Genomic DNA, 20,735 nt, shown 5'->3' on the forward strand with positions numbered 1-20,735 from the left:
TTTTTCATTCAGGTCGAATTAGTGAACTTGAGTTTTCCGAGATAATCAAGCGAGATATAATTAGTTGGAATATTTAATTGCTTAAAATCAAGATAATTCGCTGATTAGCGTGAAAATAGGGATGGAGGCTCGTGTTTTAAAGGGAAAGGGAGAGGAAAATGGATGAGTATTTTGTGTTTGTGCGATAGAAAGGGGAAGGGGTCGAGGCGTTAAAGAGAAAATGTGGGAATACACGTGTACAGGGGTAGAGTCCCGAGTTCTCTAGGCAAAACTCGTTTAATCCCTTGGCGGAATAAGAGGAAGAGTCTTTGGCAGAGCTTCCGGCTAGGGGTACTTAAAAGTATTCCAATCACGAGTACGCGCAGTCCGGTGAATATATATCTCTTGGCCAGGATTTCTCGAGCGTCGGGGAATGGGGCTAAGAGGGTGGGAGGGAGGGCAGGGAGGGGAGGGGGCTGCTACACTGGGATATACACCGGCTAAACGGCCACGGTTAAAATCTAAAAACGACACCCCAACTGCAGTCCCGACGTAATACTTTCGCTAATCCACGCGGTGAAATAATGCACCGGAGATATAAAATTCCTTCGATCGAATAAGCTGCTATTGCTGCTCAATTCGCTCTTTATCGACTTTAGGGGAGAATGGAAATCCAAAGTGGAGACTTTTTCATCGAGTAATCGTTAAATTGCTATACACATCTTATACTTTTAAGCTAAGAACAATATGAAAGATGTAAATCTTGGCTGTAAAATTACATTATTATATATATACTTTTGTTGTTATTACTGTAAGAGCAGAGAGTTTCGTTGGAATTATTTTTTTTAGCTCTTTTTTGAGAAACAATGGTGAAGCACGAGGAAAATATCAGGTGTAGGTCATGAAGTTGATGAAAGAAATGAAATCTACGAAAAGCGTTGGAAAGTTTCGAGGCGAGCTTTAATAAGAGAACTAGGGACACGAGTGTGTGAGAAATGGCACCCTTGTGTGCTCTCTCGTGACATCCTTGCACCACCTTGCAACCACCCACATATGCATGCTTCACGTCATAGTTTTAAACAAAAGAGCAAAACGAAAGAAAAACATTCATGAAAATAGAGAATGAAAACCTAAGAAACATTTTAAACAGAAAAGAAAATCTATTCGGTACAGGTACGATCGTGTTTTTCAAACCAATACGCCATTGTACAGTTTTCTGCTGGCCAGTCGGCGAATTCTCTACAATGGATTCTCTCCTTTTTTTATTTTCTTATATATATATATATATATATATATTTCCTTTTCTTCACCTATTCCTTCCTCCGACTTTTTCCTTTGCCCTTTTTGCTCCTCCAAACCGATGCAATAAGAAAAAAAAACACTATTTTTATCAAGACGTTTTTCACGATCGTAGCTGTACTCGATTTTGATCTAGGGGTGAGTTCATAAAAAGATTAGTGTTTCGATCGAACTTTTGTGTTCTTTCCTAAATTTTAAAATTCCACATTTTCCTTAGGATATCGATCGCTGCTTTGAAATCAGATGTACACATAATTATAAACTCATCCCGTTCAAAAATACCTTTTAAGCTTTAACTTTAAGCCATAAACATATCACGTGTTTCGCCATGGAATATCCCAAATTTCATCCCATCAGCATCCAGAAAAAAGGCGCAGTTACGACCAAATGTATTTGTGTTCTGTGTCGTTTGATTTTCATTCAAAAACCAAAAGCAACAGCAGCAAATTCCAACCGAGATGCTATTTGTTTCGTTTTCACTCGCTAACACGAAATCATTATTTACGACTGTGTGCATGCTGTTAGTTGATTAGCAACAATTTTCATCGGCTTTAACAAACAAATTGGTTCTCGTGGGTCAACAGCAATTTTAGGAATGAGAAAGGTTGGTAGGGGAGCAGAAAAAATTTAAATTGATTTTTTCCATTTAAAAAAGAAAAACCTTTCGATGGACGGGTTGGATTAATGACGCGATAAACAGTAGGGGATCGAAAATTATATGAAAATTGGGAGGACTATAATATAGCCAGGCGGGCATATAAAGAGACAAAAGTCGAAGCCAGCGGGCTGTGAAGAAATCGTTTAATTTCCGCTCCAGCGAGTCCGTGTATAGGCTACTGAAAATTTGCTAGGAAATCCCTGGCAACGTTGAACTTCCTACCAAGAGTTCACACTAAATAGACACCAGTGCTAAATCAGCCGATTTATTTACACCGAACGATTTATGGGACCCAATTAATTCGTTTAACTCACAAGTTCAACCAGCTCGCGTTTCATTGACTTTTTCGAATTATTAACAAATTATTTATTTACTTTATGCTCGTTTAATTAGCTCACTCGTGTTTCAAGTAGTGCGACTGGAATATTCCAATTCTGTAATTGAAGAAAGAAAAACCAATTCTATATCGAGAGAAGCCGATTTGATTTAAAAGAAAATATATAGATGCGCTGTAAGTGGAATTAAAGTTGTAGAATTAATTTTTGCTTGGTCGAAACTCATTAAGAAATCAGAAGAATAGGGAAGGATTTGTTGATAACGAAGAAAAGAAAGAAAAAGAGAAGGTTTTGGAGTAGAGTTGGTGTTCTTTCCGTTTGAGTCGAGTCGCGCCAGGAGGAGGGAGGGGGAGGGGATGGGGTGGAGGGCGTCGAGTGACTTTTTAATCGTCGTCGGAATTTCTTTGTGCAAGCGAAACCCCCGCGTCAAATGCCGGAGGTTCGAGTCGAGTAATCCGGTACACGAGGCTGAAACCCGACGACCTGAAAGAAAAGAGAAGAGAAAGAGAGAGAGAGAGAGAGAGAGAGAGAGAGAGAGAGAGAGATAAAAGAAAAGAAGGAAGAGACCAGTGTGGGCCTTCCCTTTGACGGGCACCTTCGCACTACCCGCTCTTCGCGCGTCTGTCACCTGCAACTTCCCTCGCGAGGAAAATCACGCGAATCATTTTTTCATTCGAGTCTCGCAATAAAATTTTAACTCGTTCACTGAGAAGCGTCAACTTTGACCGAGAAAAATTATTAATCGACAGCACGTAACGCGTTATCAAATATATTATTATAGGCGAGTGTATATAAATCAATTGTTGGAGTCGAAGCATCGGAATAAAATGGAAATTTGACGGGATAAATCGGATGAGATCGTTGAATATTCCAAGTTGTACTTGACGGATTATGCTGAAAAGGGGGTTAACGAAGCTTTCGGGGAATTTTAGGTGAACGCTTCCGGTTGTGGGTGAGTAGGAGGAGGAAAGCCACGCGATCCCTCAAAAGTCCTGAATCATCGTGTGGATTCGATGGGTTTGCAGAACGGAGAAATGGCGAAGGGCGTGCGCGGAGCCTCTAATAACCGACGAGCAACATTCGCGAAATGGCGATTTTTCGTGCTCGTCCGTAGTTTACCCGTCTGAAATTACGTTTACCCTCGTTATATCCTGTCAGGATTCGTTGGGGGTGGGACGTGTGTCTGGCATACGCTCTCCGACAAAACCACGATAAAAAAGCAGCCCCGATGAAAATATTCAACTCGCGTCGACCTCCTCCGATCGCCACGTGAAAAACAATTATTTTTCTTTCTATCCCCCCATCCCTCCCCCACTTCTCTCCCGCCTCACCACCACTTTTCTCCTCTTTCCATCATCATGAAATCCGATCCGAAACAACCGCGTTACCTCGACACGTAATTCTCGTGAAAATCAAACCCGGAATTACCAAAAAATAATCAAAACTTTGGTTTGAAGGGAGGTGCGTATGTCTGTGCCTGTGTATATGAGTGAGAGAGAGAGAGAGAGAGGGAGAATTAAATCAACGATAGAAAATATAAAAACCAAAGGGATCGTATTGATAGAATGGAAAATAAAATTTATGTAAAAACATGAGAATTAGAGTTTGAAATTTTCAATTAATTTTGGTGTACATTATTCTTTTTTTTCCAACCAAAAATAATCCTGTGCTAGGCCAATGATATCGGCAATTTTATTTTCTTTGCACTGTTTATCAGCATAGGTGAATTTTTGCCGTTTCGCAATGACGGTGATGGAGGGTTCGGATATCGCGCTGCTTCCGGCAGCCATTAATCGCTTTCTAAGCGCGAAAACACCGTTGGATTCAATGGGAAGGGTTCTCTCTCTCTTTCTCTCTCTCTCTCTCGGTATTTCATTGATATCGCGTGACGCCTGCTCGCGGATATTACGTCGATTGCTAACTTATCAGAGATAATGTGGATCTCTCGGATCCTTCGATACTACTACTTCATTTTCTCATTTTCTCAATCGACAAGCCAGCTCGTTCTCCATCTCACCGAGTTACCTCGCGAGTATCCGTCCATCAATTATTATATCTTCTAGCGAATCTCAAGTCACTCGCGAAGAATTTATTAGCGAAATACGAGCATTCACCAATCGCGTTTTGCAAAAATATCCATTCTAATATTAATTTAGTTTTAATAATACAACGATTAATATTTTTAACAACATCTAAATGGAAGTCTAAAGATAAATTCTTCCATTTTCCTATATAATTAGGAAACAGTGTATATATTTTTGCAAAGCGATTTAAATCCAGTTGAGCTTTTCCTTTTTTACCGATAGACGGGTCAAAGTTTTTTCCTCGGTAAAATTTATGCCTATACAGTTGTATATTATATTAGAGAAATGCTCCTAACCGAAATGGAAAATCGCGCGCGAATAATAATTGGAGATTGAGAAAACAAGCGAGGAAACGGGGGCACGAGAAACTATTTTGTCGAAACGAAAAGCTTTTAGATATAACCGGGAAAAGCAAAGTTTCTGTATTCTGGGAGAAAAGTCCAACGGTGAGAATCAATATGGCCGTTTTTGTAAATAATGGCCGTCAAAACGACGAAGGCGTTTCCTTCGTTATTGTAGACGAGAAAATGGGGCAAATCCGTCGGAGCTCGTCTTTGTAAATGTTTCTTACGAAGCAATGAAAACTCCGTAACGAAGAAAAGTCTCGCGCAAAGTGTTCTTAGGAAGTCGACGGTGGCTGATAGAAAATGTTTTTTAAGCTTATCACGGCTACAAGTTGATGCTAATGTTATCAAAATTTTCCATAATACCTTAACTGTCTGCTACGCGTCATAAATTCTCTTTTTATCCGGCTAAATTTTCATTTTCGTCCCGCAACGCCGCAGCTTTAACGCAATACGACAGAATTAAGAGAGAGACTACGAAAAAAAAAAGATTTAATCTCTGAGAGCTATAACAATAATTATTTATTATTATACTATATTCATGGGAATCTAAAACTTTGCAATTGTATAAATCAATTCACTGCATGCTATATACTTCTAACTTGTTTTATATAATTCACCAATTTTCCGACTAACAGAAGTTTCAAGGCCAATCCTTGGTCGGTTATTAGACTATACTATGGAAAGAGGATTTGGTTTTATCCTGGTAACTCACAACTCGGTGGTTCTTGCCTCGCGCGACTGCTGTGCTTGGAATCAAAGACTTTATTAAAATTACTGCTGCACTTGTTCTATACACTAACATGTAACCTTCTCGAGGGGAATCGGAGAAGAAAAAGCCATCATTAACCAATCCCGCTGTAAACCAGTCGTTTGGTCCTCGTAAAATGTAAGAATCAGCCAAAAATCCATCATAATTCCTCATACGAATCTAACTACGTAAACAATCATCCATATGCATCGAGAATCGAATGACTCGTACGCGAAGAAAGGATGGAACTTTCGGGAACGATCTAGCATTTGTTTAAAAATCTACATGAATTGGAGAATCGCTTATAGAGAAAGCTTTGCAGTTGTTTCTTTGTTGTTTTTGTTTCAACAATGGATATAATTGAATTCAGGTGCAATTATCGTAAATCATGCACGGTGGACGTACGCAGCGAGATATTCGAGGAGGATCCCTGTCCCGGAACCGGGAAGTACATCGAGGCCCAGTATTACTGTCTAGGTTGGTTCTTTTTTTTTTCTTATTAATTTCTTCTTTTTATTTTTGCTCATTCATTCGCTTCGACTAACGAGTCTCGCGACGCGCGTGAAATTTATGGCGGCTGAAATAAAATCGCTATTGAATTTCTACAAAACACGTTTTCCCTTCAATGGAGTTTCGGGTTTATCCTTTTGACGTATCAATTTCGCGTTTCAACTGCGGAGAAAAAATCATAGGAAATCTCTGGTTGGAATATCCGGGATTTGCTGATGGGAAAAGTATGCGCGAAGGGGATCCATGGTGTAACACGTGGTAAGGTGTTCACAGTTTTATTACAAATTTCGTCTCTCTTGACGAAACTCACCTTTAGGTGCAATAATCAGCAAAACTGCAGCGTCGTTGCTTCTCAATCACTGTTCGGTGATCCGTGCCAAAACACGCACAAATATCTCGAAGCTCATTACCAGTGCAAGTCCGGTAAGTATCGTTCACATATTAATCATCTTATATCCGTAGTAATATTATACGTAAGTCAATATTTAATTTTAAGCGTTATATATTATTTATTTGTTATATTCAAATCATGTTATCCCTTTCGAACAATTATGAAGATCTATCGATGTGCTTGGTACAAAGAATCAGGCAGTTCTGAAAAGATTTAGAAGATAGTGGTATAAGAATTAATGTTTTTCGTACATCAAATAAACAGAGTTGTTTAGGATTAATATTGGGGATTAAGCCTAGGTAATGAAAGAATACATTGATAAATTTTTCAAAGATTCTGCACGCGTATTTGTCCAAAAATCTACTTACAAACTAGATGACGAGTTATTAAGGCTCGTATAAACAAGACGATATTTAATTTTAAAAGTTTTATAGAATTTATCTATTATAAACTATAATATATTATCATTATCTCGCTTTAAAAGAATTAAATTCAATCACTGCGCTTGACGGAAAGAAAGAATTAGGCAGTTATGAAAAATCCAAATAATTCTATAAGAACGTTTGTGGTACATACATGATATATGCAGAATTTCCGGGATTTCTATTGGGTTTGAGCGTGGGTGATGGAAGAACGCATAGGTGAATTTTTCAGCAATGCTGCGCGCGTGTGTCGAAGTATCCGTTAAGCTCGGGGTGAGTGGATAAGGATCTGCGGTATGGTTCAGCATTGCCAAGAATAAGGTACGGCCACGGAGGAATGTAGAAAAAGGTCGGCTTGACTATAAGACATCGCGAGACCTTTGGTACCATCGACTAACGCATCGTTCGCCAACGAAAATCATCCATACCCCTTTTGCTATTTCTCTCTTGGCGAGAACTTTTTTTTAAAGAGACGAAAGAGCTTCTCTTCACTATAAATTCTAACGTCTTAATTTTTGAAATGTATTGTTTCCTATATGCAATGAATCGAAAATATATTTCCTTTCAAAATTATTTTTATAAAAAACTATAAAGTAGATTGAGCTAAATGAGTAAAATTCTTAAACAATACAGCGTTTAACGATTAGAAAATTTTCATAACGTGTACAAAAAAAATTACTAGAAAGATTTCTATTAAAAAAAAAAAACTTCGAGTTATTTGGAGCGTTATAAGTAAGTTAAAATGTGATGCTACGTAATTCGCTGTTGGCAAATATCTATGAATTGTTGAAAATGGATTGGAATGAAGTTTTTCCATTGGGGAAGATTGACTATCTAGACTATAGATCTGACCATACGTAGGAGAGAAGGACCTTTAGCTCAAGATGGCGGCAGTAGTTAATCCCAGAATGGGATGGTACGCGTATTTCGTAAGACTATCTCTATAGGGGTCATCTTTATTGGCCGAAGGGGTTGGCGATAAGCTGAAATTCCGGACTTTGCCGATGTCCGTTACGATAATCGCGCGATTCCCGCTAAAATGAGACGCGCGCTCCGAAACGATAAACGGGACTACGCCTCTCTGATGGTTAAACTGAAAAATTCCCCTTAAAAATAGATACCGCGCAATGGGTTGGATAGTAATGAATGTATAGCGGTAAAACTAGGAAAGAGCTACTATTTTAATGAACGAGTTTATATCAAGTTTCGAGAGTAGAAAGGGTGAGAGAGAGGAGGGATCGGGAGAAAATCGAGAAACGTGATTCGCATGCAGCGAAGCACTTTTGCGAGGTGTTACCGCGACTGGCGTCGAGAATTGGACCCGTTAGCTTTTGGTAGCATCTCTCTCTCTCTCTCTCTCTCTCTCTCTTGCTCTATCGCTCTCCTTTCCCCCTCCAAACTCATTGTGTTCGCAGCAGCACGCTTTGCATAAAGAAATTTGATTCTCGCCCCTTTCGCGGAATCGCTTTTCAATGGAAAAATCGACTTAATTCCACCATTAACATAATTCAATTCAATTACGCGCTCCGTTTGAATGTTTCAAGCCCATTTGATCCTGCGACCAGCTTAATCCTAAAACATCAATTGGTCGACGTTCTTTCTAATTGGCGAAACTACGACTGAAACGATGATATTTCGTTTAATTGCAGATTCAATTGACACACGGCTCAAGTGCTAAATTGTAACGACTGCTGAATGCCATATATATAGTATTGTATATTATTTTCAGAACTGCCTGATAGTATATCGTAGTTTGCTTAAGAATGCGAAAGAAGAAAATCAATCGAAGTAAAAAAAATCAACGTGGATGAGATGATTTTAAAACATTTCTGTTCAAATCACTTTCTTGCTCTTTAATTACAGTCAGCCCTCGAATTCGATAAGCTCGTAGACGAGCTGGAGCTTCTTCCCTCACCGAAAGCTCCAGCTTCCTCCTTTATCATCTTATATTTCGCCTTAAACTTCTTATTTTACCTTTGTCTCCCCCTTCTGAAGATCCTCTTTATTGTCTGCTGATTGAAATTCATCGTCGAGATGTGTTTATTTCTTATCCCTTTCATCGCAGCGCAACCTCCTCTTTTTCCTTCCTCATCATCAACGTCATCCTCAGCGCCTCATCCTTTCTTCATTTCTCATATCTTTCCATTAATTTCCTACTTTATCCTTGAAAAAGTTTTCTTTCAATTTTGTTGCGTACTTTCTCCACTCCTTATCGTACAATTTATTTTTACATCTCCTTTATAGAATTGTACAATTTTCATTTACAATTCAACAGGAATTTTTTACCTCCTTTCGCGTCGCTTTAATCCAGTAGCGCAGCCTTTTCTTCGTCGTCTCATTCGGTTAATTTTTAATGAATTTTTGTGATCCTCCGAATGATCCTTTCATAACAACATTTTCGAAGCGTTTCATTAATTGTGAGCTTTTACCTAAAACACGTTGGCAAAACATTTGCAGCGGCGATAACGACAACGACGTCCAGACCAAGTCCTCCGTGGCTTATAACTACGGAACCGAGTGTTTGGAGCACAGCTAAGCCGACTGTCAAGCCTCCCTCGAGGATTACGACGCCCCAGGCTCAACCACCCCCGCAACCTCCATCGTCGTCCACGCCAACAATGCCAGTAACCACCCTACCAAGGTTAGTTTTCCTCTAAATCTCTTATTATCTTATTTCGCGTAATAACAAAAAATCCTTCCATACTTCCTTCTTCTTTCCTTGCTTCCTTACAACTATGTGTTACAGCGAGTGAAGAAAACATTGAATTTATTTATTTTTTTTACAGCCAAACGTCATCGAAATCATCGGCAGATATCGAGGCAGACGAGGATGACGACGAAGACGAACAGGACGCGATAATTCCAGTAAATTCTGGTCAACCGATTCAACCAGTCGTACCGGATACCACTCAAGCAACCACAACCACGACTTTTGCTCCTTGGAGAACGAGTCGAAGGACGACGGGTAAGCGATGAAATCTTATCAATGATGATCGAGACTGATCGAGTGTAAGAAAGTGATATCCAAAGTGGCAACGACGCTTTTCATCGATGAGAAAATAAAGCGTCCAGTTATTAATCCTTGACTCTTCTTTTTGTAGCGTCCAGCACCCTGGAACCAGAGTCCAGTTCTCACGGCCAGTGGTGGGACTACGGAAAGCAATTCTGTCCACCAATTATGGCGAGGAACTTGTCTTGGAACACGACGAGAGCCGGGGATGTTGCGGTCCAAGGTTGTCCTGGTGGCGCCAATGGATTGGCACGCTGGAGATGCTTGGCCAAAGGTGAAAACGCCTTTTGGTACCGTGACAGTCCTGACTTGAGCGAGTGTCGCTCCGTCTGGCTGACGTCACTGGAGAACCGCGTGACCAACGGGGACGTGATCCTCAGCATCAGCAGGGAGCTCTCGCAGGTGACCAACAACAGCAGAGAATTGTACGGGGGTGACATGATGATCACCACGAAGATCATCAAGAATATGGCGGAGAAAATGGCTCAAGATATCAAGACTTATCAGGATCGCGAACAGAGGGAGGTCAGCGTGACTGAATTGCTCCAGGGAGCTGTTAGAACTGGCAGCAACCTTCTCGACAAGTCGCAGATGGCTTCCTGGAAGGATCTCAGTCACCAGGAACAAATGAGGGTTGCCACATCCTTGCTCATTGGACTCGAGGAAAATGCATTCTTACTGGCTGATACTCTCAATTACAAGAAAACCATCACTCACGAAGACAGGAATATACGTGAGTTTACATTCCCTTCTAATTCATTTTTTTCGAATGTGTTTTTAGCTTCCTAATAGTAATAATCGTGCGCGAGGTAGATATTAAATTGGAACATTCGTGCGTGATAACTGTTTAATGTGTAAAAAGAGAGAATATTAACGGGCATGAAATCGAACGAGGTAGATTAAGTTAGTACACTTCCTGGGAGAGCGAGATTACGGGCATACATAAAATCCGACAGGAGTACACCACATGGTGAGCGATATAACAGTAAAGAGCAAAAACTGTATTGAGTTGATGAACGTCTTGCCAGCCGGATGCCAAGCTATAAGGCCCCACATTAGCCATCATAGCCTCTTTTGCTTGCTCGATCTATATTCAATGCTGAACGATTGTAGTTGTTACTATAAAGCTATTTCTCATTGTCTTCATCTTCATCGATTATCTTACCCAAGAAAAAATGGCACTCTCAATATTGACTCTGGAAATGAATGCCTTTCGCGAACAACATACTATAATAATTAATCTATTATTAATTACAGTACTGTTAATATACTAGTAGTGATAATAAATGCTAATTGATTGACGAAATTTACAGTGGTAGAGGTACGTGTACTGGAATCAAGAAATTTGGAGAACGATGTTGAAGTTTTCCCAGCTGAGTTGGCTCTTCAAAGATGGACTGCTTCCAATGACAAAGTAGAATTGACCAGGGGAGCTCTACTGGAGAGCAGCGATGCGGGAATAGTCAGATTGGTCTTCATGGCCTTCGACAGACTCGAAGAAATCCTTCAGCCACAAACCGATCTATCTGTGGTTATACCGAATGAGAGTGAAGACCAGCTTGCAAATAAGAAGAACACGACGAGACTGCTAAACAGCAAGGTCATATCAGCCTCTTTGGGCAAGGGTCGACACATTCAACTATCAGAGCCCGTTAGAATATATTTTAAGCATCTCAATGTTGAAAATGTCACGAATCCCACTTGTGTCTTTTGGGACTACATCCTGAGGTAAGGATCATGCTACACTTATTATTATTATCGAATAGGTACAGATAAAGGTATACTTGATACACTGAATATTTCTCTCAACAATGGAATTATTTTCGCGCAATGAATTGTATAAGGAGCAGTGCGAAGATAACATCTGGGAGTTTAGAAGGATTATTTTCTCAGACATTGCGCAATTTTAAGTTTAAAACTTTGGAGCAAGTTTATGTAGGAGAATTATGCAAATTTTGTAATGTGATTTTCCAGTGCCTGGTCTGAGGAAGGATGTCAAATCCGGGGTACAAACGACACTCACACGATATGCGAGTGCAACCATTTAACAAACTTCGCAGTTCTCATGGATGTTCACGCAGTGAGGTTGGACATAACACACCAGTTCGCCCTGCAAATCATCACGTACATCGGTTGCATCATTTCCGTAGTCTGCTTGGTCCTGGCTATCCTCTCGTTCCAGTTATTTCGCGGACTGAAGGTAAAGTAGCCCCCGCTATCCCTGTTTCCCCGCTGCGCACCATGCAAATGCGGATTTATCAGATCAGATGGATCTTACAAGACGTTATGCGATTTTTCAGTCGGACCGGACGACCATCCACAAGAACCTCTGTGTTTGCTTGTTGATTGCGGAAATTCTGTTCGTGTGTGGAATAGGCCAAACCAACCAAAGAATCGTCTGTGGCGTTGTTGCTGGGCTCCTTCATTTCTTTTTTCTCTGTGCCTTCGCCTGGATGTTCTTAGAAGGTAATTCTCCATCCACTTTACATCATACCATTCGTCAAAGATCATAGTTCGGATTAGTTTAGAGCAGTAGACTTGTTATCTCCTTATTTATGTAACATTGTTTCACCTTCTCTCATTCGTGTAACTTTACCCTACAGGTTTCCAACTGTACGTGATGTTGATCGAGGTCTTCGAAGCGGAAAAGTCTCGACTCAGATGGTACTACCTGGTTGCTTATGGAGCTCCACTTTTAATCGTCGTAATATCTTGCATTATCGATCCCTTCAGCTACGGCACGGATCGGTATTGTTGGCTCAGGGCCGACAACTACTTCATCTTCAGTTTTGTTGGTCCCGTCATACTCGTCATTGTGGTACGCTCGAATACCGGATATAAATATGATAAAATTGTGCATGGTTGTATGAGAGCTGTAATATACATCGATAATTTCCTTCTTAGACTAATTTGGTGTTCCTGTCGATGGCAATTTACATGATGTGTCGCCATGCCAACACGACGGTGGCCATGAAGAGCAAGGAACACTCGCGATTAGCCAGTGCCAGGTAAGCCTCGTAGTCTCTCATTGCATCCACGTAATGGCTGTACAAACTCAATTGTACATAATATGTAACAATCCACTCCGTGCGTTTTATACAATAGTCACGTAAACAAAACGTAATATTTCGTCTTCGAGTAGACTCGAGTTGTTGATTTGCCGCTTTCACCGGGTCCCACCCACCATATCGCAAGCTTTACTATATACTTGCTTCAGTATACTGCAAATTTTCCAGACGAGGGTTTTTACTTGTCACGCATCTCATTGGCGGCCATGCTGGATCTTATGATTTTCCTTTCTTTTTTTAACTATTGTGTTTTTTGGAATGTCCGAACAAATCTTAACACATCACTGTATTGTTGTGATATATACATAGAAATACATTTATTATACATGGTACACGAATCCGTAATGATTGATTGTCACACCGTAAAAGGACACATCATTATTGTCTTGTAAAAGTTGGCAGTTGAAGTTTTTCGTTTGTCAGTTGAGATTTTTCCGTTCTTGACACACACCACACACATACATGCTCACTCATATATAGATAATTATCATATTGCTATACAAAGCAGAGTATTATGTATATCAAAGGCTTACTATAGAGCTAAGTACTGTATGAATATCGAATTGGTGGTGATGGTAGCGATTGTTGCAATCTCGATTTGAAAATTGTCAGAAATATTTGATAATTAAATTTCTATTTATTAATCTGGTCTATTCTTCTCTATCGTTCGAATTATCTTGAATTTTTTCCATTAAATTCGAATCGAGCGTTGCAGCCGTGAAAACTTAAATTATTAAATTTATTAATTTGATGGTGCCGGAACAATTACCTAACTGCTATCTTGTTTCATTTTTGTATTAAATCTTCTACCCACTTCTGTCTACACTGTTCTACATTCTTCTGCATGGCGTGGTTGGTTGGTAGTGGAAAGGAAGAGAATGCTCTTCCCAACAAATTGCAAGCGCACTTGTAAGATATTTACCATTTTTATTATTACTCATTTTTCTTATGGTTAAATCGTCTCACTAATACCGTCACCATATTCTTTCTCTCCCCCCTAAATTTATTTTCTCGGCTGTTGGGTCCTCACCAATTTCGTCAATGTAGTTGTAGAGTAGATCCTAACACTATATACAAACACATCGAAATAATTGTGAAGCTTAGCGGGATATAAATCATTCCCAATAATTAACTAAACGATAATTCATTATTGACCAGTCATAATCGAATAATTCTATGTGAGCTACGCAATTATTTCTTGCATGCCGTATTTTCCTAAGTTAATTAAGCCTGGTTTAATAGTAGATAGGTGTAACATAGAAGCACTTGTAATATACATATTTGTTAAGAAATAATTTAATTGGACAATCATTGAATGAATCGATTATAGGAAACTATAGTGGCATTCGAGTGATTCTTAAAGAAAGCGGATAAAATTTTCCACACAGATAAGTTAGTAGAGCAGAGGCCAAATCAAATTCATTCGAGTGCCGCTGTTGCCGATGATGATGACGATGTTACAATACTGCATGTGTACAATCGGAGTGGTAAATTGATTTTCCCATTTTATTCATTAATTTTTTTTTATTAGGGCCTGGCTTCGAGGAGCGATAGTACTAGTATTCCTGCTAGGTCTAACATGGACCTTTGGACTTCTCTACTTGAATCAAGAATCCGTCGTAATGGCGTATATCTTCACCGTATTAAATAGCTTACAAGGACTCTTTATCTTTGTGTTTCATTGCGTTCAGAATGAAAAGGTAAGAAAAAACCTCGAGAACGAAACTACTACTAAACTTTGAACGATTTGTGATACTTTTTTTTCTAAATAATAAAAACATTAGAGATTAATAATGAAAATAGTAATAACAACACTCTACTAGTTATAATTTCTTAATAGGATTCCCGTTTAGGAATACGTTAAATTCAAGTTCATCAATACTTTATGTTGCTCTCAACACAATATATTTATTTTAAAGTGGTTGTATTACTTTATTTTGTAATTGTAAGGAATTTTGTACGTGTTCAGTACTTGGAAATGAATAAGAGAAAGAAAGATGTGTACAAAGTCCCGATCTCCACAGGAAAGATTGTTGAATAATAAAGATTTGTGGGAACAAGGCAGTGGGTCAATATAACTCTATATATAAACAAACCTATAGAAAAATCTTATTAATTTCGCTTCATATAAAATACCTAAGTATAGATACGATTTAGTTGAGTTCAGTAGCTTAATTTAGTAGTATTTTTTAATTTGCTTTGATTTTTAATCAGGATTGTGTAAAGAATATCGCAACTTGTAAGAGATTGAAAAAGGTTGAGATTAATTGTTCTAGCACGAGCTGTTATTTTTTGGTGCACCGTTTTAAAGTTTTCTTTGGTGGGGTGGGTGTGTTTGGCGATTTCAGGTGAGAAAGGAGTACCGGAAGTTCATTCGTCGACATTCATGGCTGCCGAAGTGCCTGAGGTGCTCGAAGACGGTAACGGGAGGATCGGGAGGTTCCTCGGGGACAAGCGGAGGGGTAGGCGGTACCAATGTCGGCAAGGATTTCGCGTCGCACAACACCTCATCGAATCCGTCAGCTCCGACGACAGACAGCTCCGGCCTGTCGCCTCATGCGGCATCCAATGTGGGTACCAACGCACCACCCAACAATCACAACAACCTCAGTGCCGCTTGTAACAATACGAATCTTTCGATAAACGTGAACCTCAACAATTTGGCGCTACGTTCGCCAGTGGGGGCACACCAGATGCACATCATGGCACCCAGCAACCACAATAGGCATCCCGCCCAGCAAGGTATCCAAACGCCGCTTATACACCAAACCAAAAAACGAAAGATCAATCTAATCGAGGAGAGGATACTCTCCCCTCCTTTCTGTCGCTTTTAGCCACGGTTCCACCCTTGAACGATTACTAGGATTCTCGTAGTTCAGGTCCTCTTCCATCTGCTTTAACGCTAACTGACAAAAAGTTACATCTTCAGATTAGTTTCACTGATATTTATCGAATTTTTTAACAATACTCTATTAACCGTCTATTCTGCTCTCTACTCGAAAAATTCTCTCTCACAATGTCAGGCACTATATATAGTATTACACGTTTTTCGCTGCTTCCAAAAATAATTTCTCTCACACTCACACGCAATTTTGCACAATTCTTGCTTAATTTCGTTGCCAAGTGCAGTCTTCTTCCTTTCTCTCTTTCTCACTCTATTTCTCTCTCTCTCTCTCTTTCTCTCCTTTTAATGCGTTGTCACAAATTTGTTACAGGATTATTGTGGTGGGAGACGCTCCATTATAATTGTCAGTTTTTTAAGTAACACTATAATTTACGAAATAGAGAGTCATGGAAAATAAGGCATAATATACTTTAAAACTTTATTTGAGTGTCTTCAAATGCATTAGAGGATATTTTTTTTTTTTAGTTTTTATCAGTCTTAAATGTGTATTCTGCAGAAGCGCGATATCATAGAACTGCGGGACCTCCTACTAACAGTGAAATTTTTCGTGCTTCTTATTCGACTCGGGGGTTTGGTGTACGCGGTTGCTGGCTACTTTGTAACCTCCTCTAAATCCCCTTTCCTCTTTTACCAAGCGTAAACAACTATTTATTTCAGATGTTCCAGAAAATTTATATAAACTGATTTACGTTTAGAAAGATTCGTAATGTACGAGCTGATTACTTGGCTAAGACAAGCGATGAGCAAATAAAAAGAGAACAGAAGATATCAAAGCTCGCTATAAATATGAATTGATTAAGCGTAGAGTCTAAAGAAGGCCAGATTTTGCTCGTCGCTTATCTCCGAATGAATAAAAAATTATTGAAAACATTTAAGGGAGCTCTGAACATATTGGTTTAACGATTAGATTTTCGTAAATCTCTGTGTATTGTTAAATAAAAATGTCATTATTATACAGTTAAATTTTTCTGATCTTTCAGTGAGTGAAAGACGAGATTAAATGATTTCCAATTGACATTTCAATTACATTCGGTTATATAGGTTATCAATGCGTGTCGCACAGTTTCGCAACTTACATTTGCATGATAAAAATTAATTTTCTGAAAGCTCACAAAAATTTTGCTGCGTAACAATGAACTTTTTATTCAACAGTACATCGAGTTTCATAAAAATGTGATCGTTAATTTTAATGTACATATATATATTTAGAACTCCCTTAAGGCAAATTAGAATTGAATCGGGTAATAAAACTTTACGTGCTTTCAATCACAATTTGCGACCATTATCGTATATCAGAGAAGTTTCGCGTCACGCGTAAAACAGCTCTCCCAGCATACGGGAGAGTTTAAAAAAAAATAGAAGAAGAAAGGACGAAAAATGCAGAGTACTTAGGAAAAAACTCTGCAGGTGTACCAACAACAAAATCCTCGCATCTCCCTTTTATCATGCATATTAACCCACCATTAATCCCTTCTCTTTTCTCTCTCGGTGCAAACTCTCTTGTTAACTGTTTTAATTAGACTTCCAGTTTTGAAATTATCCTAATCAAATCTCTCAAATTTTCTCGACGACGTCCCAGCCTCGGCTAGGCTCGGAGCAATTCGGTGTTGAAGTAAACTTGCAAAAAGAGCATTGTTAACGAAAATGGGACGATTCTCAGTCAGGATTTGTGGGGCAGGACACGAGGTGTTGAACTGTATAAAGCAGTAATGAAAATAGATATGGAAGAGTTAGAGCTTAAAAGATGGGGGTTTACGAGAGGGTTTACGTTGTAGTGGTTGCTTTTGCAGTACTTGGTGTCCGGTCGAAGCTGGGCGATAGTCGATAGACAGCCGGCAGTAGCTGTGCCAGGTGAACCCTCTGCCCCAGAGGCTCACATCGTGGCCACCCTGCCGTACGCCCGTCACGCCTTCTTACCCTCAGCTCCCAATATCCCGAAATCTGCCACCGCCACTTGGGGCCACCTTAACAAAAACCTCATGTGGAAGGTAACTAACTCACCGCTAAACTCTCGCATTGCTGTGTGTCTTTAGCTTTCTCTTTCTATATATACATATATATATATATATATATATATATTCTACACACATACATATCTCTCTATCTGTCTTTCTCTTTTATCCTCCTGCTTGAGATCAACCGGTATAAATACAATCCCCAACAAAATCCGAACAACTAATCTGTATTTCTATATTTTCTGTTTTAAGTGAAAACCAAAAAAAAAAAATAAAGAAACTTCACCCAACTAATTACCTTCCTCTCCCAAATTTTCTTGCATGGTGTTCGCGCGCTCGGTGGAAATTTCCTGAATAAAGCATGACAGCCCTGACTCCAAGGTATAGAGAAATACATACACGAAAGCTTAGGAGGAGTTTTATCCTGCATCGCAGCAGAAGGATTAATGGGATTATCCAGTGTACTAACGATCGTTCCTTTTGCAGAACATTTCTTTTAAATCGTACTCACGGGACTCTGGTCACGGAGGTTCGGAGCAGGAAGACTCACCGCGTACCCACAATACTCTGACCTTGGGGCACTCAGGGCGTAACAGGGAGCGAAGCAGGGTGATGGAGAACGACGCGGCAGGTGCAGGGAGCAGAGGAGGGACTGGAAGAAGGTCAGCGATGCCTTACAACCACACCTACACGGAGATCGTGGATGGGCGAGGAGTGAACCATCATCTCCACGGTCATCACGGTCAGCACGTGCACCTTCCACGAGGCTTAACCGCCGAGGATGATCCGGTTTACGAGGAGATCGAACGAGGCAACGGTGGAGTCGGTAATGGCGGGAATGGAGAGATCCAAGTGTCCGACATGTCCGACGAGGATGGCAGAAGGCAAAGCGACATGAGCAGACAATCGTCCAAGAGTTACGGGGACCACAGACCCCTCATCCCATATTCCCCGGCGAACGACAGGAATCTCGTGCACTACGGGCAAACTATGGGAGTCGATCGTGGTGGAAGTTTGCGATACGATCCCTCCGATTACAGTCCAGCCGTGGAGAGGACCTTGAACGCTTGCTGGGAGAAGTTGAGGAGGCAGCAGGCCAGGTACGAGATGGGAGAGACAACGAGGCTGCCAACGGCGTACCTGCCTCCCCAGCAGGACCACACGAGGACAGTCGCAGTTTTGGATGGTCACACGGTCGTCTGCCATCTTCAACCACAAACGGACATGTATACCGGACGCGGAATGCCTCCCCCGTCTTACAGCGAGTGTTAGGGATCTTTCCCAGCTTCCTCCAGCCCCAATACCAGTACCTCGACCATCCAACTGGACCGCCGGTCGTCTCCCTGGTGGAGACCAGTTCCTCGCGCGGTCCAGTCGTGATAATTTTTGCCGATTCGACTGGATGAAGCTTCTCGACCTTTATTATTATTATTATTATATTATATATATACGCTCCCAGGGACTCGGGGAAACGTGTAAATGTGCGCGTGACTTGCGATAATCATGGCGAACTGGTTCAGGGACCTTCGCGGAGCACCAGTTTACTCGTTGTACACACTCGCGCGCGTTTCGCCTGGCACTTTCGGCTGATTTCGCTCGATCACGCTCGGCTGGGAAAGCTTTTAGCGCTCGCTCAGAGTAGGACAAGTTGTATAATAGATATTATAGGAGACACATATCGCTGCCAGCCGGACGCATCGTGGCGAAACTTGGCGAACGCTGGCCGCCCAGACGCAGAAACTTTTCACCTCTGATGATATCCCGATCGAGAAACTGGGATTGCTCGATTGGGGCACTTGATTGGCTCGATTCTTCCGCGTCAATCGACACAATTATTTCTCTTATCAAATTTTCCCCATTGTTTTTTTATTTCCTATTTATCCGCACCCGGCTTTCTTTTTTAACGAGTGAGGGATCGATGGAGTTTTTAGGTTTTCGTTCAAAACTTCTATCTCGTTTCTTTTTCTATGATTGCGTTATTCTCTTTTTTTTATCGTTCCTTTATCTTTTAGAAAGAGTCAATTTTAAGAATTTTTAAACAAATGACTCGAGTGGAAATGAAATTTCCTATGAAAGTAGAGGGACAAGAGACAACCCTCGTCAGCAATCCCAGTAAAGCAACCTTGTAAAATGCTTTGAAACGTTACGTTTTAGTCCAAGAATGTTATTTTTATATATAAATATAAATATATAAATATATATATGTATATGTATGTATACAGTAAACTTAAAAGCGAGAGCGCGAGAGAGTGAGAGAATCGGAGAAAAGGGTGGAAGGATGCATAGTGATAAGCGATTTTCCACGCGACAAGGAAAAAGCGAAACTTAGTCACTGTTTTTTACTATTTTTAACAAAGGAAAATATATGTCGTGATCGCGTAATCTAATCTTTAACTAAGGGATCCCGCGCGCTATTTATTTTTTATCGATCCGTGAGTGTTTTTTGATAACGTAAACTAGCGATCGACGGCCGTCGATCGGCAAGCTGCCAATTTCCGATTCAGTCCGGTTATGTGACCCCGTTACAGCGTAGCAGACTCAGTTGTAAATCGTTTAATATATTATTGACTATACTATACACGTAGTCAATCGAAAAGAGGGTGTCTGAGATTTGCTCGAATCAAAGGGGGAACGTCAGGAATTGTTTTTATCGAATTTGAACTTGCAATTCAATGGAGTCACGCGATATGTGGCCGGGGAATTTCATAATTGATTTACCTGCCGATCGTCGAGTCGCGAAAAATCGGGCGATTCTTGAGAGGCGAATATTGAACATGTAAATAAAGCTCGATATTCCCCTCAAACCCCTCGGCAGCGACCGTAGATTGTTGCCGCTTTATTTATTTCCTGTTTGGAGCCGGTCTTTTCCCACCGGAAGTAGAAGACCACGAGAGGAATACACGTGTAGACAAATTATAATAGCGATAATCACATTAAGGGTACAGCTGTATTAGGTGTGTAATTATATTAATACAATCGAATCTTGCTCATTCCAACATCGTAAGAGAATGAATTTTCGCCTTT

The 20,735-nt window shown here is 40.3% G+C and overlaps 1 protein-coding gene across 7 annotated transcripts in view; it reads left to right on the top strand.

The window, feature by feature from the left end:
* Positions 1-20,648, top strand: part of LOC136776728 (latrophilin Cirl-like) — a 269,470-nt gene extending 248,822 nt beyond the window's left edge. For 3 of the 7 annotated variants that reach the window (XM_066732518.1, XM_066732516.1, XM_066732517.1), the window contains 14 exons: positions 6,277-6,383; positions 9,231-9,414; positions 9,560-9,738; positions 9,875-10,516; positions 11,097-11,511; positions 11,758-11,983; positions 12,084-12,249; positions 12,387-12,601; positions 12,688-12,791; positions 13,716-13,760; positions 14,383-14,551; positions 15,200-15,421; positions 17,547-17,744; positions 18,198-20,648. In XM_066732518.1, coding sequence (XP_066588615.1) covers positions 6,277-6,383; positions 9,231-9,414; positions 9,560-9,738; positions 9,875-10,516; positions 11,097-11,511; positions 11,758-11,983; positions 12,084-12,249; positions 12,387-12,601; positions 12,688-12,791; positions 13,716-13,760; positions 14,383-14,551; positions 15,200-15,421; positions 17,547-17,744; positions 18,198-18,983 — 3,658 coding nt within the window. In that variant the 3' untranslated portion in view covers positions 18,984-20,648. Of the gene's footprint in view, positions 1-5,820; positions 5,928-6,276; positions 6,384-9,230; positions 9,415-9,559; positions 9,739-9,874; positions 10,517-11,096; positions 11,512-11,757; positions 11,984-12,083; positions 12,250-12,386; positions 12,602-12,687; positions 12,792-13,715; positions 13,761-14,382; positions 14,552-15,199; positions 15,594-17,546; positions 17,745-18,197 lie in introns of all 7 variants that reach the window. The other 4 variants (XM_066732519.1, XM_066732521.1, XM_066732520.1 and 1 more) reach the window with 4 other exon arrangements.
* The last annotated feature ends 87 nt before the right edge of the window (positions 20,649-20,735 follow it).

This window comes from Prorops nasuta, unplaced genomic scaffold, assembly GCF_024137725.1.
Source record: "Prorops nasuta isolate Cenicafe-Biocafe unplaced genomic scaffold, Cenicafe_Pnas_1.2 PNAS00010, whole genome shotgun sequence".
Classification (NCBI taxonomy): Eukaryota; Metazoa; Arthropoda; class Insecta; order Hymenoptera; family Bethylidae; genus Prorops; species Prorops nasuta.